The sequence below is a fragment of the Pleuronectes platessa genome, chromosome 6 (assembly GCF_947347685.1).
Source record: "Pleuronectes platessa chromosome 6, fPlePla1.1, whole genome shotgun sequence".
Lineage (NCBI taxonomy): Eukaryota > Metazoa > Chordata > Actinopteri > Pleuronectiformes > Pleuronectidae > Pleuronectes > Pleuronectes platessa.
Window position 1 is genome coordinate 4,857,421 of NC_070631.1, and position 15,339 is coordinate 4,872,759.

Genomic DNA, 15,339 nt, shown 5'->3' on the forward strand with positions numbered 1-15,339 from the left:
TTTTTTTGACAGCATCTTAAACTGAAAGATATTAAATGGATTTTGATAATAATAATAATAATAAATATTATTATTGACTGATGCTGTTAATATTTATAACATGAATACATATATAAACATCTCTTATTTTTACTGCACTTGTTTGGGTCAATATATATATATTTTTTTTTCAAACGGACTAATCTCGCTTTTATTTAGAAGGTGCCAACCCTTAACAGGTATCCTGGCATGAAATATATCTAACTTGACCACGTTCCTACTTTTTCTCGTTTCCACAGACCTTACGCAAAGTTTTTATTTCTCAAAAGACTTCAGGGAAGTTGACTTTTTAATTTACTCTATTCACTTTGCTTTATAAACCTCACAAACACGTTTAAAATCAGGTAAACACAACGTCTTTCTTGATGCATCTGATTCATGTCTGGTTTAAATTGCTTGATGTTGAAGACACTGAGCATGGGAGCAGTAAACTTATGGATAAATATTCCTAAATATGCATTTTTAACATTGAAATATGACCAAACGCAACAGAGATAAGCTTGAGGGGAAAGACAGTATTGAACTCAGGCTGCTGCAGCAGAGGCAACATGGGGACTTGGTTTTACAGCAGTCAGTTTGACCCCACACTTAACAGGATTATCATTCCACTGTAGGTCTTTAAAATGACATGGGTAATACAGAAGTCAGTGCAATCAAGGTAGGAAAGGGCTTTTATTATGTAATCTTGATATGAAATAAAGTCAGGAACCGCATGTACAAGTGCAGCAGAAACTGTTCAGATGAGATTAGAGATCAGAGATAACGTGATGCACCAGTGAGGATTGTTTGAGAACAAAGTTAAATCCTGATCATATCTGAAGAGCAACAGCCTGAGGGGAGACTCACACTGACGCTACAATAACTACACTAACATGTATTTCTTTCCCATGTTGACTCCCAGTGATGAGTGAGACAGGAGCTGTTTCCAATTTAGCAATTCATTCAAGATAATGTATAATAGTCTGCTTCCCTCTAGTGGCAATCGTATAGATTACACGTCTAACCCCTGTATACAACATCTAGACATGAATGCCATTAAATTAAGTGGTGCTTGAGTTGTTGGATTGTGTTGTATGAGAAATGATCATTTCAGCTTGGAGACAGATTTTATTTCCAGTGAAAATGGCTTTTATTTCCCAAAGCTTGACTGCTTTAATTTTTTATAAGTTACAAACGGCAGACTCCTGTAAAGTCTGTTAGGAAAAAAATAAAAAAATAACAACGAGGCACTTTAGTTGGACAAATATTGAAAAAGGCCAAAAGAAACAGTTACTCAACATATTAAAATTCTACTGTATCATATACGTGTTTTTTCTTTAGAAATTTAACTTTTTTCTTAATCTACCACATGTACAAAAAAAACTGTACGGAACAACTGGACTGTAAAAAGTGTCAACTGACAAAAAAAAAAGAAGACACTGCACCTTAGAAACGTGTTAATATGTAAGAACAAAAAAACATAACACAACCTGAGCAAGAATCAAAGTATACAGGTACAACTTGAGGACGACACTAGTTCAATAACAAACGATGCGGTTGAAAGTTAGCGGATGTCTAACAAACAACAACAGAAGTCGGATTAGTTTGAAACCTCCAAGAGATTCATGGTAACTGACAGAGAGCCAATCAAATGTTTATGATTCAGGAGTGAATGATGAACAAGATGAAGTATCTGGTTAAGGCACCGTAACACACCCATGAAGAAAACGTTTAAACCGGTGAGAAACCTCCAGGAAAATACAATTATCAATATCAAGAAGATTAAAGTCGTGAGGTTACACAGCTCAGAAAGCGTCTGTTCATGTGTCAATCACTTCTGACGTCCACAATGGCAGTAACTACTTAATACAGCAGTGCATTAACAGTAGACATGTATACACCAACTTTTACACCCTGTGTTGTTTACAGTTTTCCCTTCTTTTTTTATCTTTTATTATTTTTTAAATCAGTGGCACATCGAGGTTGGACTTAAGGTTTCTGAGAGGACGTCCTCTTTATTTTGCCTGACATGCAGACACAGATGTTTGGTGCCGCTCACTCAGGCGGTGTCATCCTCCTCTCAGGCGCAGGCCCCTAAAACCAATCTGTCGTCCTATCACACCGTTCAGTGGCTTTGATTAAACTGTGACCTGTTCACTTTACTGTCCATCGTCTTCTCTGCTCCACCCTTTTGTTAACATCTGCACAAATGTCCTCTTCTTCTTCTTCTGCTGTTGCTGCTGCGCTCCTAACACAGGCACATGCGTCTTGGAGTGTTTAAACTCTCTCGTCTGCAAGAAGAAACAAAGGGCCAGACATTGGGGATTAAAAGATTAAAAAAAATCTTGTTGTTATTGGATTGTCGTGATAAAAGTGTGTTGCTCTTACCGGTGGAAGCAGGCGTGTGCTGCCGTGTGCTCTTGACTTGCAGGAAGATGGTGTAGGTGTCGTAAGCGAACAACAGACCAGCGATCAAACCAAACACCTGAAGCACAATAACTCAGGATCAGAATAAGACTTTAATAACTTTGTTGATTAAAGCAAACATTGAAATGTAAATATATGAAAGTACTGTAATGAAACTAAAGTTACCACCTTGTGCTTGTTTGCTTTTGCTTTTAGTCTTCATAGTTTTTTTTTCCAGACTCATATCAGGTAAGTTTGACCTTTGACCATCCAAAGCTAATCAGTAATCTGCGAGTCTGCGTGTACGTCTGAGCCAAAATTTGAAATATCCTCCTTTCATATAGAAGAGAAACAGCACCATCCAGTGGTAAAGGTTCAGTACTGCATCACAGACAGTGGACTGACTTTACAGAGAGATTAAAACAACTCATCCCTCCCCCCCCTCATCTGTAACACCCTATGTCACCACGTCAGGAAAAATAATTGATACCAATTCTCTAAATATGAAAAAAGAACGGCCCATCTTACAATGTGAAAGAAAGTGAGAAGAACTGACTTGAATAAGAGAGACACACCCTCCTTGGTGGAGGTGATGGTGTCTTGGTTAAGGTGTGTTTGTATAAACAGAGGATAAGGATTAGCAGAGACCGGATTTACACAAAACACCGGGAATGTTGTGGTCGGGAAAAGTGAGATTTACCTTTAACCAACAGAGTTGTAACAGTAGCATATAATTACAACAATAATTGATACAAATCATTTTTATAAAAACAAAGTTAATGCTTTTAATAATTTTTTCACTCCATCCCCTCCTCTTTTCCCATCGAGCCTGTTTCATGACTTCTATAAACAGTGGGTGTGTCCTGCAATATTTAGATTAGTTGTGTGTGTTGCCTCCAGCTTCCTGCACACTCTTCCTCGAACCCTGCTCTTCTCTCATCTCAGTGCGGTTGTGGGCTATGATACATAACTAACATTCGGGACAGCTCACGATGAGGTGAAGCTGAGCCTCTGAACCACCTGAACCATAAAGCTGACATGCAAACTGTGACGAAGGCCGCGTGTTCTCCACTTGACTTTAAAAAGAGGAAGGAAGTGTGAGAGTTGTGAAAATGTAGTGATTGTGAAAGCTTTCAGGGTTCAGTTGAGAAATCAAGTGGAGTCACGGTGGCTGAACTTACTCCGCCTGCGATACGAGCACCGTCCCCCGCTCCGCCAATGACACAGATCAGAGAAGTGATCAAGTAAAGGACGGCTCCGATACCAGCACGGAAAAGATCCTGTAGAGAAGGAGGAGGCAGAGGATGAAGCATTGTGCAACTATGCACATGTGCGATGAGTGTGTGTGTGTGTGTGTTGGTGTGTGTGTTGGTGGTAATCCACATTGAACACTCACACTCCACATCCAGTTGACCAATACGAACTGCTTGTCCAGCTCCATCATGAAGATGCCGAAGAAGACCATGGAGAAGATCATCTCACAGATGGCCACAGCGGAGTAGCCTCCATACAAAGACGCAGCGTAGCAGATGAGGACGATTAAACTGACGACCTGAGAGTGACAACAGGAGAAGAGGGAGGTGGGGGGGGGGGGGGAGCAAACAACAAAGTGAAAACTAGAACGAGACTCAAGACTTCATGGATCTGGAACCCTACATGTGCCAGATACATTAATTATATCCTGGGCAAATTGGTGATAATATCTAAAAATTAAAAAATCCTGCAAGGGTAAAGAAAGGGATTTGTTTTTTCTGCATGCAACGCCTCCTCCAGATCCACATAAGAGTTATATAAGTTATTTTGGACCCACGTCCAATCCTTTCACCAAGTTTTGTGTAAATGTGTTCAGCAGTGTTTGTGTAATCCTGCTGAAAATCAAACACATCAACCAACACAGGTGAAACCATAGCCTCTTTGAGTAGAGAAATGCTGCGTGTTAGCTGCCCACTATGTGCTAAACTCTGCAGGTCACAGGTTGCAGATCATCTGCAACTCAGCCCGGGAGAGGCCGGGTCATCTCAGTGCTCAGTGTCCACTCAACAGTCAACATCAGTCAGACAGTAAATCTCTCACACAAAGACGACACTGTTGTCGTTGGTGTTTACTCCGACCAGTTCACAATTCAACATCCACACAAGATCAGGAAAAAGTATTTTCTGCACAACAACACCATTAAACTGGCCCCAGATTATATAACACAGTCAAATAACACACTGTCAGTCCATCACATGCTCTAATTAGATTTACAGTGAGTGTTTGTTCCATCAGTCGTATCTTTTCATGCAAGGGGAGAGAAGTCTGTGAGCATTCTTCTCGGTCCATTCCGCTGAAACGCTGCCAATGTGGAGAAATCTTAAACGTGGGCAGCCGGCGGCTCAGAGGCTTTCTGCTGTCACACTGTGTGGGAAGACGTTTTCACACAACAGGGACACACACTCACCGAGCGCGTTACCCTGAACACCACAATCCTACCGAGTAGTTCCTCACTTCAGTTCTCTGTGGCCTTGATTCTGCCATAGGTTTGAAACTCTGCTTTAAGACTGAGGTTTTAAAGACGCATGTCACAGAACTATTTGTTCACGCTGCTGATATCAGGTTTTACTACATGACAAAGACTTTCTGCTGGATTCTGATCTGGTTCATTGAGGAACACTGAACTCAGCGTCATGTTCACGTTACACAGTTTGAAACGACTTCTGCTTCATCACGTTATCTTGCAGGAAGTTGCCATTAGACGATGGTAAATTGTGTCATTAAATCGATGGCTGACTGGTATTAATGGGCCCCATTAGGCCACCAGCAGCCTGGACAGTTGGCACAAGACAGGATATAGATCCGTGTTGTTAGGAGATTTTGACCCGACTATCTGTACAGCCTCATCAGACTAGTCTCTGACTGTCCAGTGTTGGAGACGTCTTCATTTCTCATCTTCTCTGACAGGAACCTGACATGTTCTGCTGCTGCTGCTGTCGTCCCTCCACCTAAAGATTCACTATGTTCTTTATTGTGAGAAGCTTTGCCGCCAGTCACCATTGTAAAGCGTCTTTATTAGATTAGATTAGATTCAACTTTATTGTCTTTGCACAGTTCAAGTACTTGTACAGGGAAATGCAGTTTAGCATCTAACCAGAAGTGCAAAAACAAGGCAGTAAAAGTGCAGAGTATTGTGCATATTTAAAGTGAAAAAGTGAAGTGAAATTTGTAAATAAATAAGATATGTACAGTAAGAAATATATATGGAATAGAACAGTATTAAGAGGTATTGTATGATATAAGAACGATGAATACACTTATCTCAGTGACTGTTGCCTCTCTTATCAACAAGGTGTGTCCGTCTGCAGGAATACTCAACTCATGTTACTGAGATCACTTTTATTAGTTTGAACTTATTATCAACTGGAGCTCGTGACCAGTGTCTTTTTGATCCTGTGCGCTGCACGGCTGTCACATGATTGATTGGATAACTGGTAGAATAAGCAGGTATAAGAGTGTTCCTAATAAAGTGCTCAGTGAGTGTATGACAGATGTGAAGGGGTTTAAACTTAATACAAAGTCCCAAAATCCAATTTAAGGTACTATGAGACAATAAACTGTTGGCTCACCCTGTATTTGATTATATTGTATCTGTAGGTAAAATTTGTTTTTTCGGAAACATTTATCTTGATTACTCTCTGTGACAAAATATATATAATAAATATGATAAAATAATCTTCTGTTATGTGATGCTTACTAAATAAATCAGCTCTGAGTCGGATGTTTATTTTAGAGAAGGACATTTTGCACATTGCAGTGTTTTATTCTCAGACACAGACAACCTGGAGGCAAGTGTCAAATCACGGCGGTCCATACGATACACACATGATGAAACCTACTCGACACCCACCCGACATCTGTCACTGCTGCTTCCCCTCCCCTCCAACGCAACTGTTAGACAAACGCGCAGCCGGCCCGCCTGACACATCAGTGCTGGATGTGTTCTGGGGAATGGCACAGGCTGCCTCTGTAGAGCGGCGAGCTGCTCGAGGCCAAGGCCCCCGGACAAAAGAGGCTCTATCCAGCCCAGAGCGGCCGTCGTACAGAGACACACCCACTGCACGGGTCCCGGAGAACAAGACGGGCTCTGAGCCGTCCACACCTTTCTGTTTTCCACACAGCGGTGGATCTGTCTGCGTGGGTCAGCTTCTAAAAGGGATCCCAGCTCGGTTCTATTCACATCGCTGTAATGAGCTGCTCTTTTAAAACTGACTGGAGGGAAACGGTTTGGCTAATTATAGTCGGCAGCAACATGAGAGCCAGGATGTTGTGTGTTGTGCAGTGATGCACAAACAGTCTTGGTTGCTAGGGAAGTCTCCTACATTTTGGGGCGGATTTCAGCGCTCGCTGTGGTTAACGTTTTTACCATGTGTGTTCAGGGGAAAATGGAAAGTTAGCGTCCGTTTGCTCGCTGTGACTCAATGTTTCTCAAACTTCTCTTTTTTCAACCCCTTTCATAGAATTTCCTATAAGGAGGTAACCAGGGAGAAATGATTTCCACTCATAAAACAGTGTGATTATCATTTATTATTCATAATGCATGACAGCGAGGTGAAGGATCAACTCGACTGTGCATGAGTCATCCTGACTAATAAGAAATCCGCTCTACATGGGTGTGACTGTGACCTGCACGTTGTTCTGCTCCTTCATGTTCAGGTTTAGTCCTGCCACTGACAGAAGGCATAAAAGAAAAGAAGATATAGGCACATGTCTTTTGACAGGGCGTGGAAACTGTGCTGTCAAAACTTGCGGACGATCCAAAATGTAAAAAAAAAAAATCTTGACACCTTAACTCGCTTGTAGATCTGAAACTGGTAATGGCTGCTGCGGTTGAAACTGTTATTTCCCATTAGATTGGACATAATAAGCACTAACGACTTTTCTCTTCCTGTTTCCCTCCCCCGATCCTCTCCCCTGCATTGTAAACTATTTCAAATATCCCAAAATCGCTGACGACTTCCTCGGGGAGCAGAGTCCTGAGAGGGAAACGCTAACTGGCTGTGGAGTCCAGCGACGCACTAACATGTAACCTTGAATGGCGCAGCGGAGACGTGTGCTAAGTAAGCGGTTCACGCATTCTTTGTTCCTCGGGGGCCAAACTTCACACACAGTCTGGAATTTCCATTAGAGCCAAAAAAAGAGAGAAACATTCTAGAGTGGGTGGACACTAGCTTCTGAGACCCGGTTGTATAATCAGCTCTCTGAGTTATGAGAGCAGAGCTTTTAGTCACTGACACAAAGAGCTGTCAACACTTTTTTAGAAACTGGGAAAGTAAAAAAAACTTTGGCACAGTAACACATTCAGAGCTGTGAAGGCTTCTGTGGTAAAACAGACAAGTGTCAGAGGAGAGCAAGATAAAAATTTGTATTTAAATAATTTACTTAAGCAAATGAAGAAACACATATGACACTCAGATTACTCAATTGCAATAAGAAAATGTCCTGGTTTTAAAATGTTACTTGAGTAAATGTACATAAAGTACCAAAAGTAAAAGTTAAGACATACTTTCTCAGAGCCTTCCTTTATTGCTATTAGAGTTTAAAAAAATTAACTTTTAATTTCAATGTTTTCACATCCATGTTGCTTTTTGGAAAAATTGTTTTTATATGTTCTAATTTAGACTTGATTTTATTCCTTGTCTTTTTTATTTTGCTGCCATTATAAAGCTGTTTGTTATAGATTTTAAAAAGTTCTCTATAAATGATGTTTATTATTATTATTGCTGTATTATCATTATTTATGCAGACAGGCTTACTATGTTATAGACTCATTACTAAGGCAGTGAGTTGCAAATGGTACTTTAATGCTGCAGTTTGTCAACATTAGGATTATTTCGGAGTATAACTTATAACAACGCATCATATCTACCTCTGCCGATGAGGTTATGTTCCCATCACTGTCCGTTTGTCTGTTTATTTGTTTGTCAACAAGATTCACGGGGAAATTACCATATGGATTACCATGCAACCGGAGGGTAAGATGGGACATGAGCCAAAGGGAGAAGCCATTCAAATTTGGCAGGCATGGGTATAAAGGGGCGGATCCCTACATTCTTTTCCACTGTCTTTAACATTTCAACGCGGGGCGAATTTTTACTTGTTCCCGGGAAATAATGCATAGAGTGTGTGGGAAGAGGAATCTGGTGTATTTAGGGTCCTGACATATATTTGGTGTGGATCCAAATAAAGATCTGGATCACGACTCTGAACGTGAAACAAATGCACTTGGTTCCTTCACTGGAAACTTGTGCGAAGCCTTTAAGGTCAGAGTGAGTCCCGTGTTAGGAGAACTCGCTGCTGCGGAACACAAACAAAAGGCGCCCGAGTGAAAATACTGGTCAAGGACAGTATAAATACAAAGTTTTTCCGTGGAGGAAGCGGTTGCCCTGAGGCCACAGCTCCCTCACTGCTGGTGCTGAGGTGTTGCTTTGGCGTTTCACTTTCCTCCTGTGGGCCAGATGTGCAAAATATAAAAATGTTATGTGGCAGAGGAGGAGGAGGAGGAGGAGGAAGAGGAGGGTGGCGAAGAAAAACTCACTTTCTACTTTCAGGAATGTGACATACGTTTGCTTTTACTCTTCACCATATTTGGACCAGGGCTCATCTGCTGCCTACAAATAGTACCCAGCCTGTGGTTGTGCTGGTGGTGGTGGTGGTGGGTGGGGTGGGGAGGGAGACAGTGGACTAACCCGGGTTAACCTCCCCTCTGCCATCAACACGCAACATTTGGTGCTTTGGTGCCAAATGAGAAAACAAGAGGGGGGCACATGTGACAGGTGAGGGACCCTCAACCCCCCCCCCCCCCCAACAACACATGCTCCACATTCCCTGACGAGCTCGATCACTGATCACGAATCAAAAAAAGAAATGGAATCAAAAAGAAATGGAGGCAAGAGTCAAATCGATAAACACACACAGGTTACGTGACGAGCGGAGTATTGATGGGCTGCGAACACACATACACACAGACACACGCACACACACACACACACACACGTTGAGGTTTTAGCTCCAGTGAAAGTTAGGGGGGGGGGGGGGGGGGGGTGAACTTACTATTTCTGCCGCGAGGATCAAACCTTTCTGGGTCCGTACGTAACTTTTCAACTTCTCCAGGCAGTTGGCACCGGAGCTGGATTCGCCTGTGTCCGCCATTCTGCGTCAGGTAACTTATTATATTCTATATATATATATAGATATATGTGTTTAAAAGATAAAGCTTCCACCGCGCAGAGAGGAGCAGGACAGACGAATTTAGCGGGTAAGTGGAGCTGAAAGGCCCGCGGAGGATGGACTGGGAGTTCTGAGTCTTCTTCCACCAGTTGAATCCGCTTCTCCGGGAGAGGGAAGGCCGGAGAGGAGCGCGGTGTAGCGGGGGTAATATCCTGGTTGGTCGCGGTCACGGCGGCTGTCCCTCGGAAAGCTCTCGCTGTCGCTGTGAGTGAGGATGAGGAGGAGGAGGAGGAGCTGAGGGACCCGGGGACTGGGCGTCTGACCGCGGGGCGTTGTCCTCCCCTGGTGCTGCTGGTACTACTGGGTACAGTGGTGAGGCCTTCACGAGCTGCACGGGAAAAAAAACACTCTCGCAAGACCCGCTAGCTGCTGCTGCTCGTGCTGCCTTCAGGAGCACCTTGGAGAGAATCAACACTGATGTCACACCCCGAAAAAACTCAAAGTTGTGTTAAAGGGCTGGTTCATTATCTGCTCACCACTGTGTCGATGGAGGGTTGGGTGAAGTGGATTGAAACACTTTTGTAGTTTCAGGGATACATGTCAATGATACTATGGAAGTCAATGGTTGCCAATTAAAAAAATCGACAGAAAAAACACATTTAAAGCCTCCATAATGCTCCTGTGGTCACCCAAGTGTCCGTAAGCCCTGACATTCAAATTCGACTAGAAACGCCGTCCTGTACACCGTGTTTTCAACCTAAATGTCCCCTACCGGAAGTGTGGTTCCACTGGAGGATCTCAGCAGACATTTAGGCTAAAAACATGGTGTAAACTGACTGGTGGTCAAAGGTCAAGGTCGGTGTGATACCACATAGGAAAAAAAAACTATTCACTGTGATTATAAATGATATCTCTTGAACACCTGGGAAAAACTCCTTTCACATTCAATGCAAACAATCACTTGAAATCAAGGATTGACTGATTTGATTTTGGTAAGCAGGGGTTAAAGGTCAAGGTCGCGTAGGCCTCACAAAGTATGTCGATGTTTTGTCCTTGAACGTAATTGTTAATATCAATTTGATAAAATTTCTTCAAACTTGGCACAAAGATTCACTTTGACCTCAAAGAAGAACTGATTCAATGTTGGTGGTCAAATGTCAAAGTTCAAGGTCACTGTAACCTCTCAAAACACATATTTTGCCTCATGAATTTCATATCTCAGGTTCATCCTAAAGGGAATTCTTTCAAATTTGGCCTATATGTTCACTTAGACCCACAAAGTAACCAACTAGATTTTGATCGTCATAGGTCAAAGGGAAAGGTTACACATTAAAACAGTAATTGTTCTACTGTTAGTCCATGCACATCCGTTATTACACTAACCATAAGATAACAACCCAATCAGTATCTGATTCCTTAACTCTCAGATTAAGAATATGTCAACTTATCTATACATATCATTCAAATGTCTTTCATGGTTTCCTAATGGGAATAAGTGAAATAAGCTGAATTATGATGAATATCTCTAGAATTATAAGGAATGAAACTTGGTGATCCCCATACTTACTGTGCTTCTTATACTCAGAAGTGACAGCCATGCACTATTATTTATGTCAGTAATCAAAGTGCACTTTCTACAGGAAATGTACATTCTAGTTTCATGTGTAGTGGTTCAGCTAACCTACATATCGGCCCACAGAGTGTGAAGGTCAGGCGTAAACTTGTTTCTGTTTCCTGTATTAGTGAAACTGGTAATTAATTTTTTCAAACATAATTTTAGTTAACTCAACTCAATGAAGCAAAATGAAATAAAAAAAATCAAACAGTCGACTCCTATGAACAGAAGTACACATTTTAACCTTCAACAGAATAATTTCAAGTTTATTTCATTTTTGTTTCACATGGATCCCATATAATAAGAATACATCAGATTTCTGGAGAGTCTTGGATATTTTTTTTCTCTGACTTATCATTATCGTAAATACTAATATGAATACATCATACACAATAAACACAGCACTATCCAAAGGCGTAGAGAGTATCACAAGACATCATTCACCACTAACAACAGAGTATATTTCATTTCAGCATATTTATAAGAGCTACAATAAAAGAGTGAAAGACATAGAAAGAGAACAAAAAAAACAGAGGATGGAGAGGGGCTAGAGGAAGAGAGAGAGAGAGTCAGGTGCTTCTACACTGCCTGAACCAAAGAACCCTGATTTAGACATTAAAAACAAAAGAAGTTGTGAACCAAGGCAGTGCAATGGATCGATGTACCGGAGGTGGAGGACGACTCACTCAGACGAGAACTGTGGATGCAAAACTACCAATCAAGACACACCTCTCACCATTTGGCAAACGCGATCTCGTATATATCCAAACAGAGGATTGGCAGTGGGACGGGTGCATTCAAATCTGGAGAGAAGTAATTATTGCAGTACCTAACGTTGTGCTTTGAGTAGAATGGAGCAGAGCTGATTTGTGTGTGCTAATGTGTAGTCTAATGCTTTCTGGCAGCTTTGAGCCTCTCAAATATGTTCAGGGATGCGTTTGGATATAATGCGTAGAGATGCATGCAGTAAATTCAGTTGCCTTCAGAAAGAGAATAGATAAAGAAGGATTGAGGATGCAGGAGAAGTATATATTGAGATATACTGTTCAGACCGCCTAATTATAATATTAATATTTGATACCACGGCATAACCAGAGATATACTTTATTCTCATTTCCCTGTTCTTGTAAATATTGTGAGTATGCATGTGTGATAGAAACACCAGTTAAAAAACTATATGACTCTGTCTTAAACGTTGTGGAGGACACGAAAAGGCGCTCGCAAACAGGATGAGGGTTCACAGACCAAATGTGGTAGATGTCGTTACATAAATGTGAACAAAAAACCACACACACACTAAAACTGTGGTTCTCTGCCACGATTAACAAATTCCATACCGATAGTAGACTATAGAGCACAGCAAACACGAGATGCTACCATGCTCGCTAATTTTCTTAACCCCTGTGTTATTTTTGACTATTGTATGTCAGGATTTAACATGTTCCGTGTATTATGAGAGTTCACCCTCTCTTGACAGTGATATTTGATGGAAAAATATATATATAAAAACATAAATAAAGTGGAAACAACCTACTTGTAGCCCACTGTTGTCATCCATTCACTTCTACTATTATATATTAATCTTTGATTACTCACTGATAATTCTCTTTTCATTTTCCCTTTAACACTTCAGTCGCATTTTCCTTGACACGAGGGATTAAAAAAAAGAAAAGAAAGAAGAAACAAATTCACAGATTCTGAGATAAATAAATAAAAACCATCAGTGTGTTGTGAACAATTTAAGGGACTTGAAGGGCAAAGGTCAAACTATGTGAGCTCCTAAAAAGAACCAAAGTAAATGCAATTGAATAACTCTGTGCTCAACATTTGTTGTATAACAACTAATATGGAGTGCACAATTATTCAACTGTGTATATATAATCGCCTGTTGATATTTACACAGCACATACAAGTACATTCTCCCAAGTTAAATATTACTACAATTTTTTTTTTCTCCATAAATGTTACTCTTTTTCCATTACAAGGTTTCTCTTAAATGTTCGTCAACGAATGTTTTGGTATTTGTATTCAAGTTTTTCTCGTATAACCAAACAGACAATCCTCTGTTGTCTTCTACAGTTAAATACATCACGAGAATAAACATCATGTTACAGTAAAGACCCCCCAAACAACCACCACCCCCCCACCCCCATCCCTCACACGGCCGTGATCCTGCTCCGCAATGGCGATCCCCCTCCCCAGGCCCCACCAGGTTGTGCCCTCCATTTCTCCCTCCCTCCGCCTGTCAACACACAGATACACACACAGACACACAACGGAGTGTGGAAATGCAGGCGATGGTCGAGAGCCACACTCCCAAATCACAAGGTCACCTTGGGAGGAGGAGAAAAATGGAGAGGGGAGAGACAGCGGGAGGGAAAAATATTTCAATTAATTAACTAGTAACGGTAAACAAATTCATATGAAAAGCTGATATTGACATTACTTTGTGTTGATACCCATGACAGAAAAAGATCATGACAAGGACATTTGATATATTTATATGTAAATGACACAGAAATTTTAAGATTTGGGAAATTATGTTAAAAATTGTATGTATGTAATATCATTATATATTATATAATAATAATATTATATACAAATCACATTACACTTTAATTTAAAATGCTAAAATCTGATTGCCGCATGGAAATACATGACACCATTTTAGCATTAACCACTTCAAACCAATGGGAGCAAAAGTAAAACCAGAAATCTTTGAATCTTAATCAGATTATTTTACGATCATGTCAGAACCTATTGGTCCCAAAAAGCTGATTGAGAGCAGATCTTCAGCTCTATTAAAATAAAAACAGGTAAGATATCCTAAAATACTACAGGACTTAGATGAACTGTTGCTACTCAATGTGACATTTCTAAACCTTTGAGGACTGAGTGCACATTTTCTTCAGATATACGATTTTCTACAACCTCGAAGCACCAATCGAAAAAATAGCTCTTTCACTCTGTGCTTTACTGGGCAACTGTGGAACTCAAGGGCAAGAAGAGCAGGAAAGTGATTATATACTATAGCTTCCTTTATGAATTACTATACAAGGGCCCATAGTGCCATATAGTCTACTATGTGAGTCAGATGTTTTGAACACTTTCCATCTCACTGAAACTCAATTTGTCAAAGAACAGCCACTACTGGATGTGTTGCTTTTAAAGGATAGTTTCACATGTCTAAATTAATGTAAGAGCTGCATAACCGTGTGTGCATTTCATTAGTCATATCCTGGATCAGATGCCCTCTTAGTATAAATGATATTGCACAACTTCCACAACATCCTGCCGTGCAAACATACATTCTTCAACCAAAATAAAAAAAATTGTAGGTCACTTGGGAGCACTATCACTAAACTGTGCACATACCATCAAGTGCCTAAATCTGACTGACCATATCTTTGCTCTGTGTTGGTTTCCACCAGCTCCTCCGGGTCTTTAGCAGCCAAATGGTGCATTATATTCACCAGCTATAGTTTCTAACTGTGTCAGTCTGTGCACTAGGTTTTTAGAGCTTTTTCAAAGACCACAGCTTCCTGGCAACAACACAATAACAGCTTTGATATGAAACCAAACAATAAAGCTGTGGCCCAGAACAGTTAGTAACACAATTGTGATAATTCTCCACATTGTGGGTAAAGAAATATTGATCATTTACGACCAGCTGATGCTAATATGAGGGTTCCGAGGTGTAATCAATCAAAGAAACGAATGCGGCTGTTTTACTGGTCTCATTTGTAATATGTTTCGAAAACACAACATCGGAATTTGCAGCTGAGAAGGTTGGAATAATTGTTGTATACTGATATTGTTACAAGATGATTCTGACAGGTTATTTGCTCTGTTATCTGTGACTGTCGAGCGGATTCATTTTCCGGTTTTGAGTGTTGCACCGTATCCAAATCTGAATGAGGCTTTTGAAAAGCTCAGAGAAATGTTTGTTTGACATTTGCGTAGCAGTGACCCCTGAACGCCGATAATCTGCACAAGAGGCTGCAGTAAAGAGGAAACTAGTGGCTCTGTGATAAACAATGATGTGATGTGAATACCGCACACTCACCATCCTGCAGCGCTGGTTTGGCTGGACAGGC

The 15,339-nt window shown here is 40.9% G+C and overlaps 1 protein-coding gene across 1 annotated transcript; it reads right to left on the reverse strand.

Moving 5' to 3' along the window:
• Nucleotides 1-1,144: 1,144 nt before the first annotated feature.
• plp2b (proteolipid protein 2b) lies at nt 1,145-9,994 on the reverse strand. The gene is made up of 5 exons (XM_053425742.1): nt 9,511-9,994; nt 3,821-3,976; nt 3,606-3,704; nt 2,407-2,503; nt 1,145-2,309 (listed from the first exon to the last, which is right to left on the reverse strand). Exons 1-5 carry the CDS (start codon nt 9,607-9,609, stop codon nt 2,296-2,298), a joined length of 465 nt encoding a protein of 154 aa, XP_053281717.1. The 5' UTR covers nt 9,610-9,994; the 3' UTR covers nt 1,145-2,295.
• Nucleotides 9,995-15,339: the final 5,345 nt, after the last annotated feature.